The 22,384-nt window shown below is 49.0% G+C and overlaps 1 protein-coding gene across 10 annotated transcripts in view; it reads left to right on the forward strand.

The window, feature by feature from the left end:
* Window positions 1-22,384, forward strand: part of Iqsec1 (IQ motif and Sec7 domain ArfGEF 1) — a 327,627-nt gene that overhangs the window by 184,533 nt on the left and 120,710 nt on the right. For 6 of the 10 annotated variants that reach the window (XM_075983498.1, XM_075983499.1, XM_075983500.1 and 3 more), the window contains one exon: window positions 17,643-17,687. The exons of the other annotated variants lie outside the window; for them this stretch is intronic. In XM_075983498.1, the coding sequence (XP_075839613.1) occupies window positions 17,643-17,687 (45 nt within the window). The remainder of the gene's footprint in view (window positions 1-17,642; window positions 17,688-22,384) is intronic. 10 annotated transcript variants of the gene reach the window in all.

Below are 22,384 nucleotides of genomic sequence, written 5' to 3' on the forward strand. Positions count from 1 at the left end.
TGCTGAGGCAAGAGGATGGAAAGTCCAGGGCCAGGTATCTGAAGGGGTCTGGCAAGCTAATCCTTAGGAGTACTGAGGAGCAACCCTTCTCTATCCCACACCTCCGCCATTTACCTATCTTCCCTCCTCCTCCTGTCATTTCCCCTAGGCCTTCCATCCTTCCTGACAGCCCCCGTTGTGACTGTCACGGAAGCAGGCAGGCTGTGGAAGGTCTCAGAATAGGGGGCCCAAGCTATCACAGAGAAGTCACTCCTGCTAGGGGCATCCTGGCCCTCAGTCTCTCTAGCTGCTCTTTCTTTCCTGCCCTGCTTATGGGAGCTACTCCCTGTGACTCCTCTGTCTCCTGACACTCTGTGTGTCCCTCTTTGCCCTAGGGCAGCAAATAGTGTAACAGCTCTGGAGGGCACAGAGGTCTGAGTGGGCAGAGGACAAGTAGGCTGGACATCTGTAGGCGGAGATGGTTTTCTGTCTAGACCACAGATCAGCTCTGTCCTGCCAGCCGCGCCCCCAAATAACACAGAGACTCATTAATTATAAATTCTCGGCTGATAGCTTAGGCTTGTTTTTAGCTAGCTCTTATAACTTAAATTAACCCATTTTTGTTAATCTATGTGCTGCCCCGAGGCTTGTTTACCTCATTACACACTTCCCATCCTGCTTTCTCTATGTCTCCTGGCAGCTCCTAAGACTCCTCAGACTCCACCCTTCTGGTTCTCCCGTCCAATCTCTTCCTGCCCAGCTATAGGCCAGCCAGCTCTTTATTAACTGATGAGAGAACATATTTACAGCATGCAAAGATTGTTCCACAGCATACATCTGTAGAGTGACTTTCGAGAGCCTTGTGCTCCATGGAGGCCTAGGCTGGGACACCTCTCCCAGTCTTGGGGTGAGGAACTTGTTTCCAGGTATTCCTGGCCGTCAGTGGAGGCCATGCTTTGGTGAGTGTGTGTGTGTGTGGGGGGGGTGGTCTTAGTGCTACACCATTCTACCACATATACACTCTACCCAAGGGATGAGCAACACTTGGGAACTGGTGCCCTACAGAGTTCTGAGGTGTTACTGTTTAGCAAAATGACTACAGTGTTGGCAGGAACGCTCAATATTATTTTTTCATAACTGCAGATGAGTCTAAAATTATCTCAGAGTCACACATTTGATTTATATGGTTTTTGTTTTGTTGTTGTTTGGAGAGGTTAGTGCTGGGAATGGGATATGTGTGATCTACTACCAAGTTGCACCCACACCAGGCAGCTCATAACTACCTGTAGCTCCAGCTCTTTTTCTGTCCTCCACAGGTACCTGCACCCACATGGCATACACTCACAAAGACACTGTGCTGGCTGGTTTTTATGTCAACTTGACACAAGCTAGGATGGCTGTTTGGGAAGAAGAAACTTCAATTGAAAAAAAAATGCCCTTACCAGATTTAGCTCGTGGGCAAGCCCATAGCACATTTTCTTAATTGGTGATGATGTGGGAGGGCTCAGCCCATTATAGGTGATGCCACCCCTTGTCTGATGGGCCTGGGTTGTATAAGAAAGCTGAGCAAGCCAGTAAGCAGCACTTCTCCATGGCCTCTGCCTCAGCTCCTGGTTCGAGTTCCTGCCCTGACTTCCTTTGATAATGGACTATAACATAGAAGTTATTTTTGGTCATAGTGCTTTTCAGAGGTAGAAACCCTTACTAAGACAGATACATACACATACAAATAAGTAAAAATAAAATAAAATGTATCTTTTTAACTGAGGCTCACATTATGGGTCTATTAGCTCAGACCCTGGTGACTGTGGGACGGAGGCTGGCCACCTCCTAGTATCTGTCCTCTAAGGTACTCTGTGGTTAAAACCCTTTGCTGTCCTCTTCTTTGTCAGCTGAGATCCCTTGACCCTCCTTTCCAAGGCTCAAACTCACCAGAAGTCCTGGGACAAGTCCCAGCCCTTAAAAGTAAACCCCTCTGGAGGCTCATAGGCCTGACTGTCAGCCAGCTACTGGAGCAGGGTCTGGGCCCTTCCCAGAATCAGGGCCCACCTCAACCTGAGGGTTTCTCTGAAGAAGGCCTCGCCTCTCCCTGCGCCTGTGAGTCTGCCTGGCTTTCAGCCATTCCTCCTCTCCCTCTGCCCAGAGCCACATATGTTAGTGATGGTACAGTCCCCACGCTCTCCTCTGCCTGCTGCCACCACAGCAGGCGGCGGGGACAGAGACAAACTGAACGCTCCCGCAAATGCCATTTTGAAGACAAAAATGGAAACCAGTCGGCTAAAACGAAAAGGTTACGGGAAACAAGGCCTTTTGATGGTTTTGGCGTTCTACAAATTGACTATTCTGTGAATTGGCTTCTAGCAAATTGCCTTGTCACAGAGAGAGAGGCGAGACAGAGCTGGTGAACTGGACTGGACTGGGGTTGTCAAAGCCTGCTCTTCTCATCCCCCAACCATTCCCCACCCTGCCCTGCTCCCAGCCATTCCTATCTCCTTTGGGACCTTTGGTTCTTTCCTTTCTGCTGCTGGGACTGCCACACCCAAAGTCATCCCTGGCTTTGAGGCTGGTGCTAAGTCTTGCCAGCCCAGCTGCAGTGACATTGAACTACCTCAGTCCCCCAGGTTTTGACTGGTTCTTTCCTGAAGGTTTGCAGCTAGCACGCAGGGTCTGGAGTTGCCATTCTGTTTGCAGAAATCTCTGGATCAGTGGTTCCGTCAGAGAGCATAGGTTGATTCCAGCAAAGGGAAGCATGGGACCTAGCATGGAGTTGGTTCAGTACATGTGTGCTGAGTGGCTGCAGGATATTCTGTGGGTCTCCTGAAGCCTATGACCTGCCATCATTTCACCTCTTCTTCCACACATACTTGTCTATACATGGGGGTCAGGCCTAGGCTGGAGGTAAAGCCAGGTAGGAAAAGCCGAAGGGGCTCTCGTAGGGACTGAGGACACCATTACCCCACTGGGGTTGAGCTCAAGGTGAGGAGTCAGGGAAAGGAAACCCCAAAAGCCCCACAAAACTTGGTGTCCATGGACCCTGGGATAGGACACAGGTGGTGGCAGTACTATCCCTAAAGGACTCACGTCCACAAGAAAAAGCATATTTGGGACAGTAATCTCATTGACGGAGAGCAAGGAGACTTCAGAAAGGGTCTGCGGGTGTCTGGGACTGTCCTCTGCCTCTTATCAGACTCTGTAAAAATGTTCCTACCTCCAGCTCAGGACGGGTTCTCTCTAGTGAAACCAGCCCCCCAGAGGCCAAGGTCACCTGGGGCCTCTGCCAAGGCCACTGCCATCTGCTAGGAGAAGCTCTGCCTCTTGAACAGAGCAGACACTGGGGAACAGTGCCTGCTGCCGCACCATCTTGCATCCCAAAATAGAAGTGCATGCACCCCACTAGCTTGGCATGTTAAGGCTTGCACCTCCTGTGTCTGTCCCTCTCCCGGTTTGGGCTTCAGTCAGGGTAACACACTAGCATTAGGGCATGAGACTCAGAGAGCCTGGCTTCTCTCTGATTCCTGCAGTCCCTGGCAGTTTTTACCCTGGATACTGATGACTTGCCAGGATAAGGGGCATTTAACCCAGAACTGGGCATCTCCTACTAGATAATACCTATCTATTTCTTCCTCCCCACTTTGAACCACAAGGTTCCATCAGCTGTTAAAGAATTCAGGTGTAAAATGCATGAGTTGGGTCTGGGTGATTTGGGTTGATTTCCTGAGCTCCGAAACCAGTAGATGTTCTTGGGGTTGAAGGTTGGCTGCCTGGTTGGCTTCCTTCCTTATGATCTGGGAGGCCTTGGAGGGGTCTCTGCCTCTCAAAGCTTTAGCTTCCTTATCTGTAATGTAGGAATCGGAAACTCCAGCCCTGGCTTGAGGGCTGAATGGGGTCATGTCAGCACTCTGGAGTCTGAGCAAGACTTTGTGAAAAGTCAAGAAGACCCAGTGGATTGGTGCCTCTGTATTTATGCTCCTCCTATCAGTCAGTAATCTAGGCCTGTAAAAGTAGGATTTGGTGGTTCCAGGCACAGGACCAGGGTCCTGAACTATATGTGGCAAGGCCTCCACTACTGTAAGCCCAGGAGGAGCTGGTTGCACCCCAAACCTTGGGAAGTAAGAGGATTTTGATTCTTGGCAAGTGGATCTATCCAGGTGGGGTTCCCTGTTCAAGTCCAGCCCAGTGGTCCCAGCACAGAGCCCTGTCTCAGCTGGCCACTCATTCTCAGAACTCAGTGCAGGTGCACTTTCCTGGAGCTTTCCTGAGTCTGTTTATTGAGAGTGACTACCTTCCATTTACTTAGGGTCCTGGTATTCTGTGACTACTTTGCTGTGTGTCATTTTGGCTACCCGTCTGCCCACAGGGGTAGAGGCGCTATCTCACCCACTTTGTCTTTGCTTCTTGAGTGGGGTTATTGAGTCACACTGGACACTGCTCAGATGGGTAGGTGTCTGTGGTCTTCCTGTGTCGGTGGGTGGCTGGGATGGATGGTGAAGTGCACTGTCTTGGTTACTTTAAATTGCTGCAATAAGACACCATGACCAAAGAAACGCATAGAAGAAGAGTTTATTTTGGGGCTTATTTTGGGGTGGATTCATGACTATGATGACAGGAAGATTGGCAGCAGGCAGGAAGACATGCACTGGAGCAGTAGCTTACAGCTTATACCTTTGATCCACAAATATGAGGCAAGAAGATCTAACTGAGAATGGCGTGGGCTTTTGAAACCTCAAAGCTTGCCCCTGTCCCCAGTGACACACCTCCTCCAACAAGGCTACACCTCCTAATCCTTCCCAAACAGTTCCACCAACTGGGGACCAAGCACTGAAATATACCAGCCTATGGGGCCATTGTCATTCATACGACCACATGCACTCACAGTGGTCTCCTGCCCATGGCTTTTGCTTCCCATATATTATTTTTATATGGCTTGAAAACCCAGGCTTGAAAATATTAAATGAAAAACTCCAGAAATGATTGGTAGGTTTTCTATGACTTTTGTTATGGTGTGTTATGATCATTTCTGAATGTTTTGCCTGCTTCTAAGTGTACTACATGCATACAGTGCCCACATCAGCCAGAAGAGGGCATCAGATATCCCAAAACTAGAGTAACAGATGACTGTGATGACGTAGATGCAAGGAACTGAACCCAAGTGTCTTAGCCACTGAGCCATCTTTCCAACCCCGGTATTTATGGTGCTTAACCCTCGATGTACCTGTTCTGTATAATGTGTATTGAATGTGGGAACACAGGAAAACCCAGCACCATGCCCCTCGTTGCCACCGTGGTGTTGGGCATCCCCCAAGCATGTTAGAGGATGTCCCTGTGTATAAGAGGCTGCTTTGGCACTGTGTGGGTGCTAGGCTGGACAAATAAAATGACTCACTGTCTCAAACTGCACCCTCCCTCTCAGAACTGATGACCACTAGACAAATCTCCTTCCTGTGTAACCGAGAGACCCAGGCCCAGCGTCCAGATGATACCTCATCTCTCTTGGGTCCCTGGCTCTTCCCATATACCCAGTCAGGGGGCCTCTGGAGATATCCTCCCCAGCAGCCAGACTCTTTCCGACTCTGGCTGAACTCTGGGCAGGGCAGCCTGGCGGCAAGGAGTAGTGTAGAGGCCAACCTAGGAACAATCATCTCCTTGTGCTTGTGGTGGGGGCCCCTGGCTGGTAGGCAGGGCTGTCTATATGCCAGAGCCAGCACAGGAAAGCCAGCAAGTCCTGTCTTAACCAGAGGCATAAGGTTGAGGTGCAGAGCCGGGCAGGATGAAGGGCAAGTCTGCCCATTGGCACCTCAGACTCCCTATCCAAGGCATGAAGATGAGTCTGCTTACAGCTGAGGAAAGGGAGGCCTGGACAAGGACTCCAAGCTTACAACACCAGCGCTGGTACCAGCATATACCGATCAGTCTCATATCTATTCCCAATATGTGACGCTGGGCCAAAGGCCTAGGGTATAAAATCACAAAGTTCTCACTCCGCATATAGACCCTAGAATCTTGGTTTAGTTGTTTCTCTGCCTCAGAAGTCCTGGGGACAAAGTGTCAGTACCCTGTGTCCTGAGCAAAGGGGCAACTGACCTCCATGTTGGCTCTCCACTCTCCTGCAGCAGTGGAATGGCCAGGAACATGAGCTCTTGAGTGCCTTAATGGCTTAATAGTTCTGCTGTAGAATGCCAGGCACCGGGGCCTGGGAGGGAAGAGATTTGGGACAGGATGGTGCCTTCCATCTCCTCTCCTGCCATAACTTCTGCCCCAAACAGAGAAACTTCTAGAGCCCTGAAGACAGGCACACATTCCAATGCTGGCTAGAGGGAGTGGATCTGACCTTTCGTGGGGCCATCTGAGTTACCCAGGACCATAAAAACATCTCCTCCCTGTGTCTGCAGTTCCAAGGACAACCCTGAAGGACTACTTGCTGAGCACAAGGCACCCTATTGAGTTGCTGCCATGGCCTGTTGACCAGGGAGGCAGGAGAGCTGAGCCAAGCCCACAGCCACCACATAGGGCTAGGAACTGTGCCACACACCCCATAGCCACAAAGGGCAGGAAGGAATGTGTCTCCAACTCCTATGTACACAGTCAGTGGGGGGCTGGTGTCATAGAATGAATGTCACAAATATTCACGGCCCCATGCAGCTCCTTGAGAGCAAAGCCAGTGGAAACATCCTGAAGCAGTCATACTACATCTGCAGGGAGTTGAGGGCAGGGGGCGCTGATCTTCCCTTGTGCTTAGCAGTTACTGTGTGTGTGCGTGTGTGTGTGTGTGTGTCTGTGTGTCTGTGTGTATGCGCGCGCACGCGCGACTGTGCATGCACAGGTATATGCATGTGCATTTGGAGTCCAGAGGTTGACATCAGGTGTCCTCTCTCCCTGTCCACCTTAGTTTTTGAGGTCTCTCATTGAATATGAACGTCATCTATTGGGCAAGAACAGCTGGCCAGTGAGCCCAAGTAATCTCATGTCTGTACCCCCCAACACTAGGATTCCAGCACTGTGTCACCACACTCAGCTTTTTATATGCATGTTGGGGGTCTGAACCCAGGTCCTCATGCTTGTGTGCACGCTCTTTACTGGCTGGGCCTTCTCTCCAGCCCCAGTATTCACTTTCTAAACCAATGATGAGAAGGTGGGAAGAAGTTACCTCCCTTCACTCTGGAAACTGGAGCAAATTCCCTCCAAACAACCTTCCTCTATGGCCTGACTGAATCTTTCTTGCTTTTAGCTTTCTCTGAAAGGAAGATTCACCTCAAATAAGCATCACCCACTTGGAGTTCCCCCTAGAATAGGGTCAGACTTTTAGCCAATACCTAAGGAAGGTGCTCGAAGTCTACCCCCCACACCTACACACACACACACACACACACACACACACACACACACCACACCATCACCACTACTGCCACCACCAGCCATCAGCCCTCACCCGTGCTGGGCCAGCATTGGCCATAGGCCTCCTCGTTCCAGCTTCTTTCCATGGCCTTGCTGTCTATCTTAGGGCAAGCTCAATCCTCTCTTCATTTGACACCCCACAGCTCAGAGCTGCTACACAAATGAAGTAAATTGAAATAAAGAATACTACTAGTGCAATACCAGGAAGCCTGTGGGGGAGTGAGGTCACTGGCCGCATTGTCATGGGGAGCACAGAGCGGGCAGCTGCTCTGGAGTCAGTGTGGTTTGTGTTAATAATAAACATTCTCTCCCATAGCAGCCAAGGAGGTACCCTTGGGCTGTCCCCTTGCAGAGAATGGAAGCTCTGTGCTCACAACCTGTGTCCACAGGCTCCCTGCAGCTCATTCACCACAGATGCAACTGGGCATCGCCTAGATGCTCTTGCTGTTAGTCAGCTTTCTAGGCTACAATAAAACTGAAACCATCAGCTTCTAAAGAAAAACAGGCTATTTCGGCTCATGGTTTTGGAGTCTCAGTCCAAGGTCACTTGGCCTCACTACTTGTAATATATAAATTTTTTATTAGTTTATGAGTATGGGTATTTCACCTGTATGTATGTCTGTGTACTGTGTGTGTTCCTAGTACCCGTGGGTGCCAGAAGAGGGACTTGGGTCCTCTAGAACTAGAGGTACAAATGGTTGTAAGCTGTCCAGTATGGGTGCTGAAACTCAAAATCAGGTCCTTTTCTTTGAGAGCAATAAGTGCTCTTAACTGTTAAGCTATCTGTGGCCCATTTTGTGATAAGGTAGTGTGGCATGGTAGGGAACATTCAATAGAATAAAATCATATGCTGCTCATGGTAGGGAACATTCACTAAAACATTCCTCATAGTCAGGGAGCAAGACAAAGAAAGAAGAAGAGCCTAGGGTTCCACAGACCCCTTCACGGGGACACTCCAGAAAGATGCAAATGTTCTCTCACCTCTGAATTACTCTCATCTGGGGACCAAGCCTTTAACAGATAAGCCACCAAACTATTCTATCTTACAATGGTTAAGTCAACTGTGGCACATTCATGCCATGGAATACCACTCAGTAGTGAAAAGGAATATGGTACCTGGATGAGTATCAGGGAACCACGTTGAGTGAGAAAGACAGTCTTAAGCAGTCATATCCCCATGGCTATATCTGAATAACATTGTCAATGACACAGTTATAGAGATGAGCAGTAGCCAGAAGTCTGGGATTATGAAGAGGCAACATGATGAGTCTTTCTATGTGAGGCCACCCAGATGACAGAATTACACAACCATACACATGCACACACAGGCATGCATGCACATATGGACACACACATGGGGGCTTAAGTACTGTTATGAGTTCTGTGCCTTGATTGATGTCCTTTTCATAGAGGTAGTTGCTCTCTGCAATTAAGCAAGGTGTTTTTATTGTCATAGCCAAAGTGTGCATGCAGCAGCTCCCTATGTAGTCTGTGAATCTGAGGTTGTCTCAAAGGGGATGGGGCACCAAGACTCAGGAATGGTCCTTATGGACTCATAGAATCCTGTGTGCAGCCAGAAATAGAAACACTGACCACTCCTATCCTTGTAGAGGAAACTAAGGCCAGAGAGTATGGCTATGAGAAGATTGAAGCTAGCTCCTTGGCACCCAAGGTCTGGGCTCTTGGATGCTGCAGGTTGAAGGGTTGAGCTCCCACACTGATTTTCATCTATAATGTAAGCTTCAATGAGCTGTTATGTACATACAAGATGGGGTGCACTTCAGCAATGTGTGACTTATAGACCATCACAAATGAACATGTAACCAGCATTTAGTCCCCAGAACACACTGGAGCTGTGCCTCAACCTCCATCTCCCATCCAGTTCCAAGGAGCCTTTCTAACTCTCAATCACACAGAGCTGCCTGGCCTGCTCTTGAATGTGTCCTTGACTGATGCCCCTTACCAAGGAGGAAGCATTCAGTAGGTCCTGAAAAAGAAATGGAAGCCATCTTCCCAGAATGCAGGAGAGCAGGGATGGGGATAGAGTATGAAATAGCAGTGCTTACGATGGGATGGGGCCTCAGGCTGGCCCTGATGCTTTCCCAGGGTTATAGGAAAGGGGCTGCAGAGCCTGACTAGCTGGACCAGGAAATCCTCCAAGTCTCTGGGGTCCCCAAGATAGGGAGAAGCAGCTCCGGAGGGGTCAGAGGTGCTCGGAACAAGAGGTGGAAGGGATATGGTCTCCCCCTGACTCTCTGCTGCATATATAAATAGTGTATACAGGCAGATAAAAGAAGTCTCCATTCAACAGAATTAATGTGCTACTAAAATATGTTCATTTGTATTTTATTATAGACATTGTTATCATAATTAATATATGCATGACTTAATTTCACATGTGACAGCCTTTGGAATCCTGTCTTCTCATTCACGAAATTTAGAGCTCCTAGCATTGTTCTAAGTCCTTGAAGTATATTATTCCATTTAGTATTCACCAACATTACCAATGAGGAAGCTTTGTGGAGGTACAGACAGGTTAGCCACCTTGCCTAAGGTCACATAGCCAGTGTGGAGCAGCAGGGATTCAAACACTGGCCCTTGGCTCTGGAATTCAGGCCTGAGCCTCACAGATCTGGCATCTCAATGTTATGCATACAGTCGTGGGGATCATGACCCTGTGGGGTCTCTTAGATGCCTTCAGTAGCACTTAGAGGCAGCTTGCCATTTCCCCTCTACAATCTCAAAAGACTTAGGGTGAATTTGTATCTCATTCAGGGGCCAGGCTAGGGTCCTGAATGCACACATGCTGAGCAAGAAACAATGAGGAAAGAGAGGCAGGAATGGGTCCCTGTCTTGGTTACCCAAGACCTCAGGCAGCCTGACTATATGGTGGGGGACAGAGAGTTTCAGGGTGGGATCCTCTCAGAACTGGGCCTGGTCGCATGTGAGGTCACCAAGACATGAAGGGACTGTGGAGTGGTCAGACTAGCCCCTGAGGAATCTCCTGAAGGCCAGGGACATGGTTTAGGGAAGTCAGGCATAAAGCCTTGTTATGTAGGTGGCAGCAAGGGCCAGGTTTCCTTGCTGAGTAAGCCCTTGGCCCTGTGTCTTGCCTCACAGCTCCCATTGTTACATAGGGACTTTGCTGACTGAGTTTTCTGGTGGGAGGGTATTGTCCAGTCCATGTCCATGTCATCCTAGGACCAAACAAATTCCTCGAAAAAAAAAAAAAGATGAGGAGGGAAAAAAGAAGAAAATAGTCTTCATAGGACAGAAACGAGGTAGGCAGTAGGAGAGGGCTGCATCAAGGAATTAAGATTTGATGTGTGAGTGGGGTTTTTAAGGGTGAGTCAGGGTTTACTGCTGGGAGTGGAATGGTGGTGTCTTAAGTGTGCTACTCCTAAGACTTTTCGTATCTACGAAAAGGAACGATTCCTTGTGTCATGTAAGATTCACAGGAGAGTAAGATGGGAGATGGGAGATGAACTTCCACTGCAGACTAGATATTGCAGTGGTCACAGCAGGGGTAATGCTGGGGGTAAAATCAGGAGTGAGGGCAGAATCCGTGTCCCATGGCAGGGTACGGACCTAGCACCATTTGGAGGCATCTTGTTACCTCACCCTGGTATTACTTTAAATAGAGTGTCTGTGGCTGAGCAGCCAGGCTTGGGGGATTGGGACTGGCTTACAAAGGCCAACTTGCCACCCATGTCTTCTTGGGTTCTGTTTATTAACCCTACCCACTGCCCCCTCAATGCCCTGATGACCACCCTGGAGCCCATATGAACTGTGAGCATTCTAGAAAGTTCTGGGACACTCTGACGCCACCCTTCATGCTCCTCCTCTGCTTGGACTGTTCATTGGCACTCAGCCTTAGAGCTAGTGGTGTATGGTCCCAGGGAGCTCTGGCTCCAAGACAGAGATAGCTGTCATTGGCCTTCAGCAGAGAAGAGGCTCCAGCAAGGACCTCGTATGAGGACACTGGGAAAACTGAGGCTGAAACTTGAATTGCTGACATAAGCACCCAGCATTTTCTTGGAATGTCCAAGCCCTCGTGGTCACACAGTCTCCCAAGAGAGCAGTAGGCAGGTCCTGGGTAGGGAAGAGGCATGGTACCCACTGCAGCAGGAGAAGGTATTCAGTATGAGAAGGCAGCATGGCATTAGCAGGAAAGTCAGTCCCAGGGTGTCTTAGTCAATGTTCTGTCACTGTGAAGACACCATGGCCAAGGTAACTCTTAGAAAGGAAGCATTTAATTGGGGGCTGGCTGACAGTTTCAGGAGCTTGGTTCATTATCGTCATAGCAGGGGGCATGGCAACAGGTAGAGAAGTGGCTAAGAGCTACCTCCTGATCCATAGGCAGAGACAGGCAGGCAAACAGATGGACAGACAGACAGACAGACAGACAGAGACTGACTGGGTCTAGAATGAGCTTTTGAAATTTCCAAGCCCACCTGACATACTTTCCCCAACAATACCACACCTGTTCCAAGAAGGCCACACCGCCTAATCCTTCTCAATAGTGCCACTCCCTAGTGACAAAATATTCAAATATAAGAACCTATGGGGACTATTCTTATCCAAACCATCACATTCTAGTCCCTGACCCCCATTGACTTATAAGTCATATCACAATGCAAAATGTATTTAAAATATCCCCATAATCTTTCACGGTCTCGACATTGTTTAAAAGTCCAAAGTCCAGGTCTCTTCTGAGACTCACGACAGTCTTAACTGTAACCCCCTGAAAATCAAATAAAAAAGAAGAGCACATACTTGTCATGCAATGGCACGGCTCCTTTTAGCTTTATTGACAACAGCGCACTACTCTCTTGGACTGGCTCCACACCAGGTCTACGGCTCTCCTTGGCAGGTATCTCGTGACTCTGGCATCTCCAACATCACCTAGCAACCCTGACTTCATCTTCACAGCTGCACGCAATGGCCTCTCTAAGCACCTGGGCAGGGACACCCTTGACACATGTCTGCCTCAGTGGAGGAGGGAGACTGCACATTGCCTTTCTTTTCATCTCGACTCTAAAGCCAGAACCAAGTGGCTGAAACTGCCAAGTTCTGCTTCTTGATGGGACTGGAACTTGGCTCCCTTGTTCAATTTCATTTGTACCCATTTTCTGTTGTTAATGGTTTCCTTCACTGCCTAATCTTTTCTTTGATTCCTTTTCACAGGTTGGACTCCTAGCTGAGTGCAGTCTTTCCCTAAGATCACCATTCCCTTTATTCCATTTAGCATTAGGCTTTTCTTTAAACTTATTTGCTTGTGCACCTGCTTTGGCTCCAGTGATACATTTCCTGGTGCTCCTTTTCTTCTCAGACTTGTACATTTTTGTATTTTTCCTTGCTCAGCTTGCTCCTGTTCAATATAGATATGCATAAGAATGACAACCAATGGCCATTCCACACACTCAGTACTAGGCTGTCTTGAATCTCCTCTACCAATTTAACCTCAGACATATTTTTAGGACAAGGACAAAAAAAGAGCTACATTCTTTGCCAAATATCATGCAGGATTGGTCTCTAGGCCACTTACTAATATTCTTCCTCTCTGAACCTTTTGATCTGGGCCATGATAATTCACATTGTTCTCTGCACCATTATCTTCCATGCTCCTACGTATTGGCCCATTAAACCCCACTTAAAGCATTCAGCTGCTTTCCTAATCCAAAGTCTACATTCCCCCAACAAGTGGCTTGGTCAAGCCTGTCACTGCCATACCCCACTCCTGGTACCAACGTCTGACTTAGTCACTGTTCTATTGCTGTGATGAGACACCATGACCAAGGGAACCCTTATAAAGGAAGGCATTTAATCGAGGGTTTGTCTTGATCCCATTGTGAGAGAATAATATCACTACCACGATTTTTGAACCAAATTCAAAGTAAACTTTAATTAAATGCTGGTCAGGATTGTGGACTCTGGTCAGGTCCATTCCAGGGTTCCCAGAAAATGGTGACAAGTCACATTTTGCAGAGGGTTATAAAGGTTATAAACCCATAAGGCTATGTATTTCCCACAAGGTACAATAAGGAGCAAGCACATATCCAGATGTATTTGCTAGCTGCATGCCTCGCGCCTACATCCAGCCAGAGCATATATCCTGACGTATTTCCAGCCTGTGTACCTCCTGCCCACATGTAATCAAGCACGTGCTGTGCAGTTGGGTCAAGCAAACTTGTTTATGAGAGTGAAAACATGTGACTTGTTACCTTACATAAACAGTGGCCTCTAGTATTTCAGGAAATGTCTGTCTTTGGGCAAGAGGCTTACAGGTTAGAGGCACTTTGCTTCACGGGTCTCTTAGGCACAATAATTAAAACTTAAAACATAACTTTGGATCTGACATTTGTTTACAGTTTCAGGAGCTTAGTCCATTATGGCAGAGAGCAAGTTGGCAGGCAGGCATGGTGCTGACTAAGTAGCTAAGAACTACATCTTGATCCATAGGCAGAGAGAGAATGTGTGTGTGTGTGCGTGCGTGCATGTGTAAAGTCAGAGAAACAGAAAGACAAGATAGGGACTGGGCCTGGCATGGGCTTTTGACACCTCAAAGCTCCCCACCCCCAGAGGCATACTTTTTCCAACAATGTCACATCTATTTCAGCAAGACCACACCTCCTAACCTTTGTCAAATAGTATCACTCTCTGGTGACTAAGCATTCAAATATATGAGCCTATGGGTGATGGAGACTGCCAAACAGTAGGGCCTTCCTCCTGGACCCCAGGCTAGGCACAAACCATACCCAAACACCTGTTTTCACAGACAGATTCTTTATTAAGTGGGGAAGAAAAGTTAAAGTGGCTGCTCTCTGACTCAGGCAGAACAACAGCAGCAAATGACCTTGTAGGTATAATTTTTAAAAGGAGGAAAAGGGGAGGTCTGTGTTAGAATAGGGTAGGATGTGGTGCTAAAGGAGATGGGGACAGGGGAAAGGGGGCAGGCAGGTGTATTTCTCCCAGAGGGACAAAGGACTGCCTCTTGATAGAGATGACATATGAGCAAATGGCAGTTTATCAAGGTAAAGGGGGAAACACCGTGTTAGGATGAGGTGTTCAGTTTTAATTTGGCATGTTAAGTAGGTGAGCCAAACGAGGCTCTTGATTGCTGGACTTTGGTATCATCCTCAGGAGGAGGTAGGGGCCAAATAAGAAAACAGACCTTGATAGCTAGCTTTAGGTATATAATCTAATTTTTTAAAAAAAAAAAAAGTATGGTTTTATATTGTAGGATTAAGATATGAGGAAGTTTGGGGAAAAGCACTCAGATAAATCTGTATGTATGGTTGAGAACTTATGGTTGGTGTCTTAGGTAGGGTTTCTATTGCTGTGAAAAGACACCATGACCACAGCAACTCTTATAAAGAAAAACATTGAATTGAGGCAGTAGCTTATAATTCAGAGGTTCAGTCCACTGTCATCGTGGTGGGGAGCTTGGCAGTGTGCAGGCAGGCAGGCAGGCATAGTGCTGGTGCTGAGAGTGCTACATCTTACAGGCAATGGAAAGCAGGCTCTGTGTCACACTGAGGGAAGCTTGAGCAAAAGAGACCTAAAAGCCCATCCCCACAGTGGCACACTCCCTCCAACAAGGCCACACATACTACAATAAAATCCAGTTATATTCGAACTACCACATTTTACTCACTAGCCCTTATAAGCTTGTAATAATATCATAGTGCAAAATCCATTTAGTCCAACTTCAAAAGTCCCCATAGTCTATAACAGTCTCACCAATGTTTAAAAGTCCAAAGTTCAAAGTATCTTCTGACTTTAATCTCTTTAACTATAATCCCCTATAAAATCAAAATAAAAAAATCTAGATCGCATACTTCCAATGTATAATGGCACAGGATATACATTACCATTTTAAAATGTAGGGAACGGAGCACAACGAGAAAATATCGGACCCAAGCAAAACCAGAAACCAGCTGGGCAAACTCCAAACTATGCATCTCCTTCTCTGATGTCAAAATGCTCTTCAGATCTCCAACTCATTTCAGCTTTGTTGACTTCCACACAATTCGTTCTCATGGGCTGGTTCCACTCCCTGTTAGCGGCTCTCCTCGGCAGGTATTCCATGGCTCTGGCATTTCCACCTTCTTGGTTTCTCCAAGGCAATCCAGACTTTACTTTCACAGCTTCACACAATGGTTTCTCTAGGCCTCCATTCGGGGACACCCCTGACATATGCCTGACCTCAGTGCCTTTCTTTGGGCATGAAGGCAAATTCCATAACCCATTTCTTCTATCCTTAGCTCTAAAGTCAGAACCACATGACTGAAGCCGCCAAGTTCTTCTGCTTTGATGGGGATGGTTCATGCCAATTGTTCAATTACATCTTCACCAGTTTTCTGTTTTTGATGGTTACCTTTATTATCTAAACTTAACTGTTCTAGAACTTGCCCTGTAGACCAGGGTGGGCTTAAACTTAGAGATCCACCAGTATCTGTCTCCCAGTGCTGGGATTAAAGGCATGCCACACCATACCCAACTCTAAGCTTTTCTTTAGTTCCTTTCCACAAATTGGAAACTTAGCTGGGTGGGGTCTTGCCTGATGTCACCACTCCCTTTATTCCTATTCTTAATCTGTTTATCTCCTTAAATACAGAATTTAGCTTATTCTGCTTCCTGGTGCTCCTTTTCTTCTCAAATTTTACATTTTCTTTCTCCTTTCATTATAAATCTTCATCAGAGTTACCACTAATAACCACACAACAGAGTCTGTGCTACTAGGCTAGGCTGTTTTGAGAGTCCCTCTGCCAAGAGAATTAATACAAATCTCTTTACTTTAGCCTCAGACAGACTCTTCAGACAAGGGCAAAAGGCAGCCATATTCCTCACCAAAATATAACAAGAATGATCTCAAGACAACATATTAAAATTCTTCTCCTCTGAAACCTCTTGAGCCATTGCTCCCCCCACAGTTCAAATTACTCTTAGCACCGCTGTCTTCCATGTTCCTGTCAGTATGGCCCACTAAGCAGTGCTTAAAGCATTCCACTGCTTTCCTAACCCAAAGTACCAAAGTCCCAATTTCTCCAAACAAAAACATGGTCAAGCCTATCACAGTAATACCCCAGTCCCTGGCACCAACTCTGTCTTAGTTGGGGTCTCTAATGCTATGAAGGGACACCATGACTGCAGAAACTCTTATAAAGGAAAACATCTGATTGAGGTGACAGCTTAGTTTCAGAGATTCAGTCCATTATCATCATAGCAGGGAGCATGGCAGCTGGGGGTATGGCCATGTGCAGCAGACATGGTGCTACATCTTTTTTTTTTTTTGGTGCTACATCTTGATCAGAAAGCAACAGGACATGGTCTCTAATCTATGGTTTTTAGCAAGACAGAGGGAATGGGAGAGAAGGGCAAGGCCTGCCAAAGCCATGCTCACCATGCTCAAGCTGGCCAGAGTCCCTTCAGTGGGAGCCATTTTTATTCGAACCACCACACAGGGCAGGTCTCTGTCCTAAGAAACGCTCCCACAGATAGAAGGTGCCACCTGGACCCCTTCACTCTGATGCTGTAGGACAACGGATAGAGTGTGGAGTGTGGTCCTGGGCAGAAGCTTGCTTCATTGCTATTTCCTTGTTAGACACAGGGAAACTGAGGCACAGGATGGGGAAAGACAACAAACTTATTTCACAGCTGGTATATGATTGGGTCAAAATACGGTTCTATTCCGGCCAGTCCCTGACCATACCCATTAGCCCAGCTGCAATTTGATCAAATAAAGAAGTTGGGAACGAGGCTTTGGGGCCCAGAGCTGGATGCTAGGGCTGTGGACGAGGGGCATGGAGGCTGTAATGCCTGGTCAAGACTCTTTAAGAAAGGAACGTGGCGGTGTCTTGTCAACCATATGCAAATTTAAATGCCAGACCCATGCCTACATGCAGCAACAATAGGGAGCTTGCTTATGCCCAAGGTCCCCTATCGTGATTCCCAGCATCCACATTCCCACTCTAGGGGGGGGGGGGATAATCCTAGTCATGAGAGCTACATGACCCTGACCGCAGTGCTTGGTCTCCCCAGCCTTAGTTTCCCCATCCGAGAAGGGGGCAGATGGATTGACATTGTCAAAGACTCTCTGTGCCAGCACCAGGCTGAGATGACGGTGGCAGTGCCACCTCTGGGGACAACAGAGAAAGGTTGAAGCACATGGTTTCTTGTCTGAGGCCACCCATGTGACCTGAGTGGGCAGGGTGCCAAGGGGCTTGCTGTGGGACTGTTGGTAACCCTGTCTCGTTTTACCACCCCAGGAGCTCCCTGGAGACCAGAAGCAGCCTCTCCACTGACCGATACAGGTACTGTCCTGCATCTGCGTCTCCTGTCTCAGGGCCACCAAGGCCGAGGTTTTCTGAATGAACCTAGGATGGAGAGGAGGTCTTGGGAGTGGGGAAGAACTGACCCACTAGGAGCTGCACCTCCGACTTCCCTAGATAGATACCAGAGGTCCTATTGATGGACCCCCTGAAAATACATACAATTTAAGTAGATCCCCCAAGCAAGGGCTTAGCCCAAGGCCTCCCCAAGGGCAGAATTGGGGTCCCCTGTAGGTCAGACTGTGCTGAGGCTTATTGCTGCAAGATCCAAGGCTGGGGTTCCCCTGAGGAGCAGCCTGCAGCAGGCAGTTCCCATGACAACCAAAGCTGGAGTCGGTGAGAACTGGGGATTTCCTTTGATTGGCAGTGCGCTGGAGGGCATGGCACTGCCTCTGTATGTTTCAGATCCCAATATTCTTACCCAGGGTCTTCAGAAAGAATGCACTTTTTTTGTAACCAATAGAGATTGGATACTCAGCTGGGCATGCAGCTCAGTTGGTAGCATGATTGCTTAGCATGCAGAAGTCCTTGTTTCATCTCCTTAAATCAAGTATGGTGGTGCATATCTGTGGTCCCTGCACTTGGGAGATGGAGACAAAAGGATAGGAAGTTCCAGGTCATCCTTGCCTACACAGCAAGCCCAAGGCTAGCCTGGGCTACTTGAGACTTGCCTCAGAAACAAACAAAAGTTAAAACCCAAAATAGATTAGATATTGGGCAAGAGTGGTTCTGAGAACCGTGTGAGTGTGTGTGTGTGTGTGTGTGTGTGTGTGTGTGTGTGTTGATGTGCTGTGACGAGGGTGGGAGTACATCTGCACTATATTGTGTGAGTTAAAGTAAGCTTTCTCATTTGGGGTTGTATTGTGAGTCATTCCCATGAAAGGGCCCAGTCTGCGCAGGGCTGAGGGTGAGGTGGGATGTGGCCACTAAGGAACTGGGCTTGCGGAAGAGAGGAAGCTCTTGTGGTGTAAACCCATCACTAGGCACACTAAGTAGTGCTGGATACCGTCAGGATACAGATGATGCTATATAGAAATATGAAAGTTGTGCTGGACAATTCCTAGCCCTTGTGTGTGCTCCCATTTCCAGAATTGGGTATTGCCCCCGGGATGTGAGGACTGGGTGTGACACACATGTATTTACACAGTCCTGTACATGTGCACTCCAGTAACACCTGCTACTACGATGGGTTTATTTAGTGATACCCAGTGATATAGGACAGTTGTGGCCCTATGACAGACATTCTTGCTCAGTATGCAGCCAGGGAGGCACAGCTGGGGTCTCAGTCTTGGGGTCCTGGTGTTCATGCTGTCCCAGTCCCACACACATGAGTGACACACTTTACACACCAGCTCCTCATGCACTTATCAGACTCTTACATACATGAGATCCAGAACATTTCAGTCCTAGTTCCTCCCAGGCAGACCCAGTATCCTCAAACTTGCCCATGGACTTCCACGCCCCAGTACTAGGGCATGCCAGGACCACAACCCACCTCAGGACATAGTCCATGCTCACACTTGGATACACTCACAGTTCCTACCCAAGGCTTGCTAAGGGTGCCCACATGTCTATGGGTATCCATACCAGGGTGTTCTGGGCCCTGGGGGAAAAGGTTCAAGAAACTCGTGTGGGCATCAGAACCCTTGCCCTTTTCTTAAACCCAGTGGGGTCACTAAAAGCAGTATCTCCTCCTGCATGATCTCTTTGGCCATCTCAACAGACATGGGGGCCTACCAGAGGAAGGGCCAGAAAGCTCTGGAGTGAAGGGGGAAGCGGGTGGATGGACTTCTTGACTCAGGGTGTGTGGGGCCCCCCACTGACTTGAGTATGACTGTACAGTTCTCATCATAGCCAGTCTGAGCTCTCTCCAGACCAGGCAGGGCCCATAGCCCTATTTGACCTTAAAGCCAAAACTACAGTGTTTCACTCCTTACAGTGTTCTGGGGGTCAGAGGAAGGCTCAGGTGGCTACTCCTCCTCTGGCCCTGGTTCCTGGGTACCTCTGGGTGTCAAGCCCTTAGGACACCACAGCCACAGTCCCATCACCCTTGCAGAGCTTCTGTTTGGCAGGGCCTGGCAGCAAAGGCACAAACTCTGCTTCTTAGTGTAATGTGTGGGGGAGGGGGATGACAAGGAATTGTGAAGGAAAAGAGTAAACGGCACAGAGTGACCAGAGAGAGGGTAGGGGCAGTGGTTCTGAGGAGGCTCAGTTAGCCAGCCTTGAGGCGGGATCCACATCTCTGCTGGAAACAGCTAGTGCAAAGGCCCTGAGATAGAGCGTGTTCAGTGTGTTTACAGCACAGCATTGAGGCAGTTGCTAAGTGACATCAGCTGGAGTCTCTGCCACCTGGCTGCGACATGGGACCTGCTTTGGAATCCTCACAGCCCCCTTAGATCTGCTAGAGCCAGCTCAGTGTGCCCATTCTACACATGAGAAAGATGGACCCAGAGAAATCTGGTCCAGAAACACTGGACCAGATCTGTGACTCAGACCCAGGGCTCCACCACTGCATCCCTCCTGCCCCCGGCCTCTGTGGCCTTCTTAAGTGGCAGAGGTCTGCAAGTTCCTAAGAAAAGCATGTTCCAAGCTCTGGTGGAGAGGTGTCACATGCTTGTCCCTGCCCCACCCCACAAAGGTTCTGAAGGCACTGCAGCCTGGGAAATCAGAAACAAAGGTCCCGGCCAGTAATTGCCTCCTTTCACAGGCATAGCCAGCTTCCTCTGCCATACACGTGAGAGGGAAGCCAATGTCCTTGTCCCGGGGAGGGGGGGTGGTACTCTGGGTGGGGGAGGGGAAACAGCCTAAGCCACCTTGGCAAACAGGCTCATCTCTCAGGCAGATGGCTACCTTGCTTTCCCTGCCTGCCCCCAGCTGTCCTGCTCACTCATCAGCTCTGAGAATGCTGGTGTAACCCTTCCCCTTCCCCAGCTGTGGAGCTCGCTCTGGCCCCTGCAGCCCTCTAGCCCAGTAGCCCCAGGGACCCACTACCTAGGTTCTATCCACTATGACAGATTGGTGACATGTCATCTCTGGTTAAGAATATCTCTTCTAGCCACAGAGCTTGCTGGTGGCTGCAGGTGAAAATGCCCCGTGTTTGTACAGCATGAATCTCCACTCTGCGCCTAGGAGCTGGATCTTCTGGTTCAGGATGTACAGAGCTCATGTGTAAGACATCAGGTCTCTCCTGGCTGCTGGACTCGGGACTCTGTGGATACATCTTGAGCGCAGAATGTTTCCTTAGCCTCTGTAGTTGGTAGTTGGTAGATTTCGAGCCTGAGGTGGCCAAGTGAGTGTGGCACTTTGGAAAGTCCTTTGGGTTCTGAGATTGTCCCCGTTGCCATCTAAGGTCCTCACACTTGCCACTGCTGATGGTGGAGCAGCTGCTGGTGCAGACACTGATGGAAAGATGTGATCCCTCTGGGGGGAGGGGGCACTCCAAGCTGATGAATGAGGCTGTGGGTCAGACATGAAGAGGCCAGCATTCAGGAGGAATCACACATGGGGGCAAGAGAAGCTGTGCTGCTTTATTGGGACATTTGGGAAGGTAAGCCTCTGAGAAATAATGAGTGTATGATCTGGTATGTGGCACTCCTAGCAGAGGGAACCCAGCACAGAACTAGAAGGATGTATCAAGGGGAAATGGGGACAGCTAGGCAATGTGTCCGGGTATCAGAGGGGTCAGACAGATAAGCAGAGTCCCTGAGTGCTGCTTGGTGAGGGAACCCTATCTTTATTCTGAGTGCAGCAGGGGGCTCATGCTGGTGTCTGGAATTAAAATGATTTATTAAGGTCCCTGGCTGGTATGTGAAGAATAGGCCACTGGGGTTGGTAGTCAGTAAGCCAGCTTAAGGGCAGGGAAAGAGACAAGACGAAGGCTGGATTCGGCTTCTGGCCTATAGCTACCAGGCCTCATGGCCTTCAGAGTCCCCAACTCAGCCCTGAAAACAATGCTCCTGTTTGGCCGTGGCCCCTCAGCCCAGCCACTGCCCTCCCACCCTCCCTCATTAGCCACAGGAGTCTCTTCCAGCAGCCAATGAACGGCTGTCATTGCGGTTCCATTTTAGATTTTATCAATGTGTCCCTGTCGCCTGGGCAACGGTGCTGGCGGCCTTGTCAGTCTTTCCTACTGCCTTTCAGAGCCCAGTTACTCCCACCGTGTGGTTACATGGTGAGTTTTCAGTCTTGCAGGCCAGGCTGGGATTCCACCACATGTAATTTATGTGGCAGCGGAGGGCAGTGTCCGTCAGTCACCTGGACCCCTCCCTCACTGCTCCCCCTGGGCCTGCCCCGTCCCTGCCACTCAGTCAGGGCAGGTGGGTGGACACTGGCTTGCCATCAGAAGTGGCCTAGTTGGAAAAAGGGCTGGAAGAGCAGCTGCAGAAGCCGTCACTCTCAGGCTCCTCAGGAAGATGGGTTGGGGGCCCCCACAGCTCAGCATAGCCAGGGATGCCCTGGTTTGCTCTGGGGACCCCCAAGGGAGCCCCCAGAAGCACTGGGCACCAGAGACAGCAACAGCGTGAGCCTGCCCTGTGAGAGCGTGCACGCGGATGAGCTGCAGGCTTTTGTGCTTGCTGCTCTTTGTATTGGAGGCGCGCACTGTGTGAGCTGCACCAGGCAGAGCTGGGCCATGTGAGTGGGGGCCCGCAGCAGGGATCAGCAGCCAGGCCTCCACCTCC

This window comes from Microtus pennsylvanicus, chromosome 8 (assembly GCF_037038515.1).
Source record: "Microtus pennsylvanicus isolate mMicPen1 chromosome 8, mMicPen1.hap1, whole genome shotgun sequence".
NCBI classification, from domain to species: domain Eukaryota; kingdom Metazoa; phylum Chordata; class Mammalia; order Rodentia; family Cricetidae; genus Microtus; species Microtus pennsylvanicus.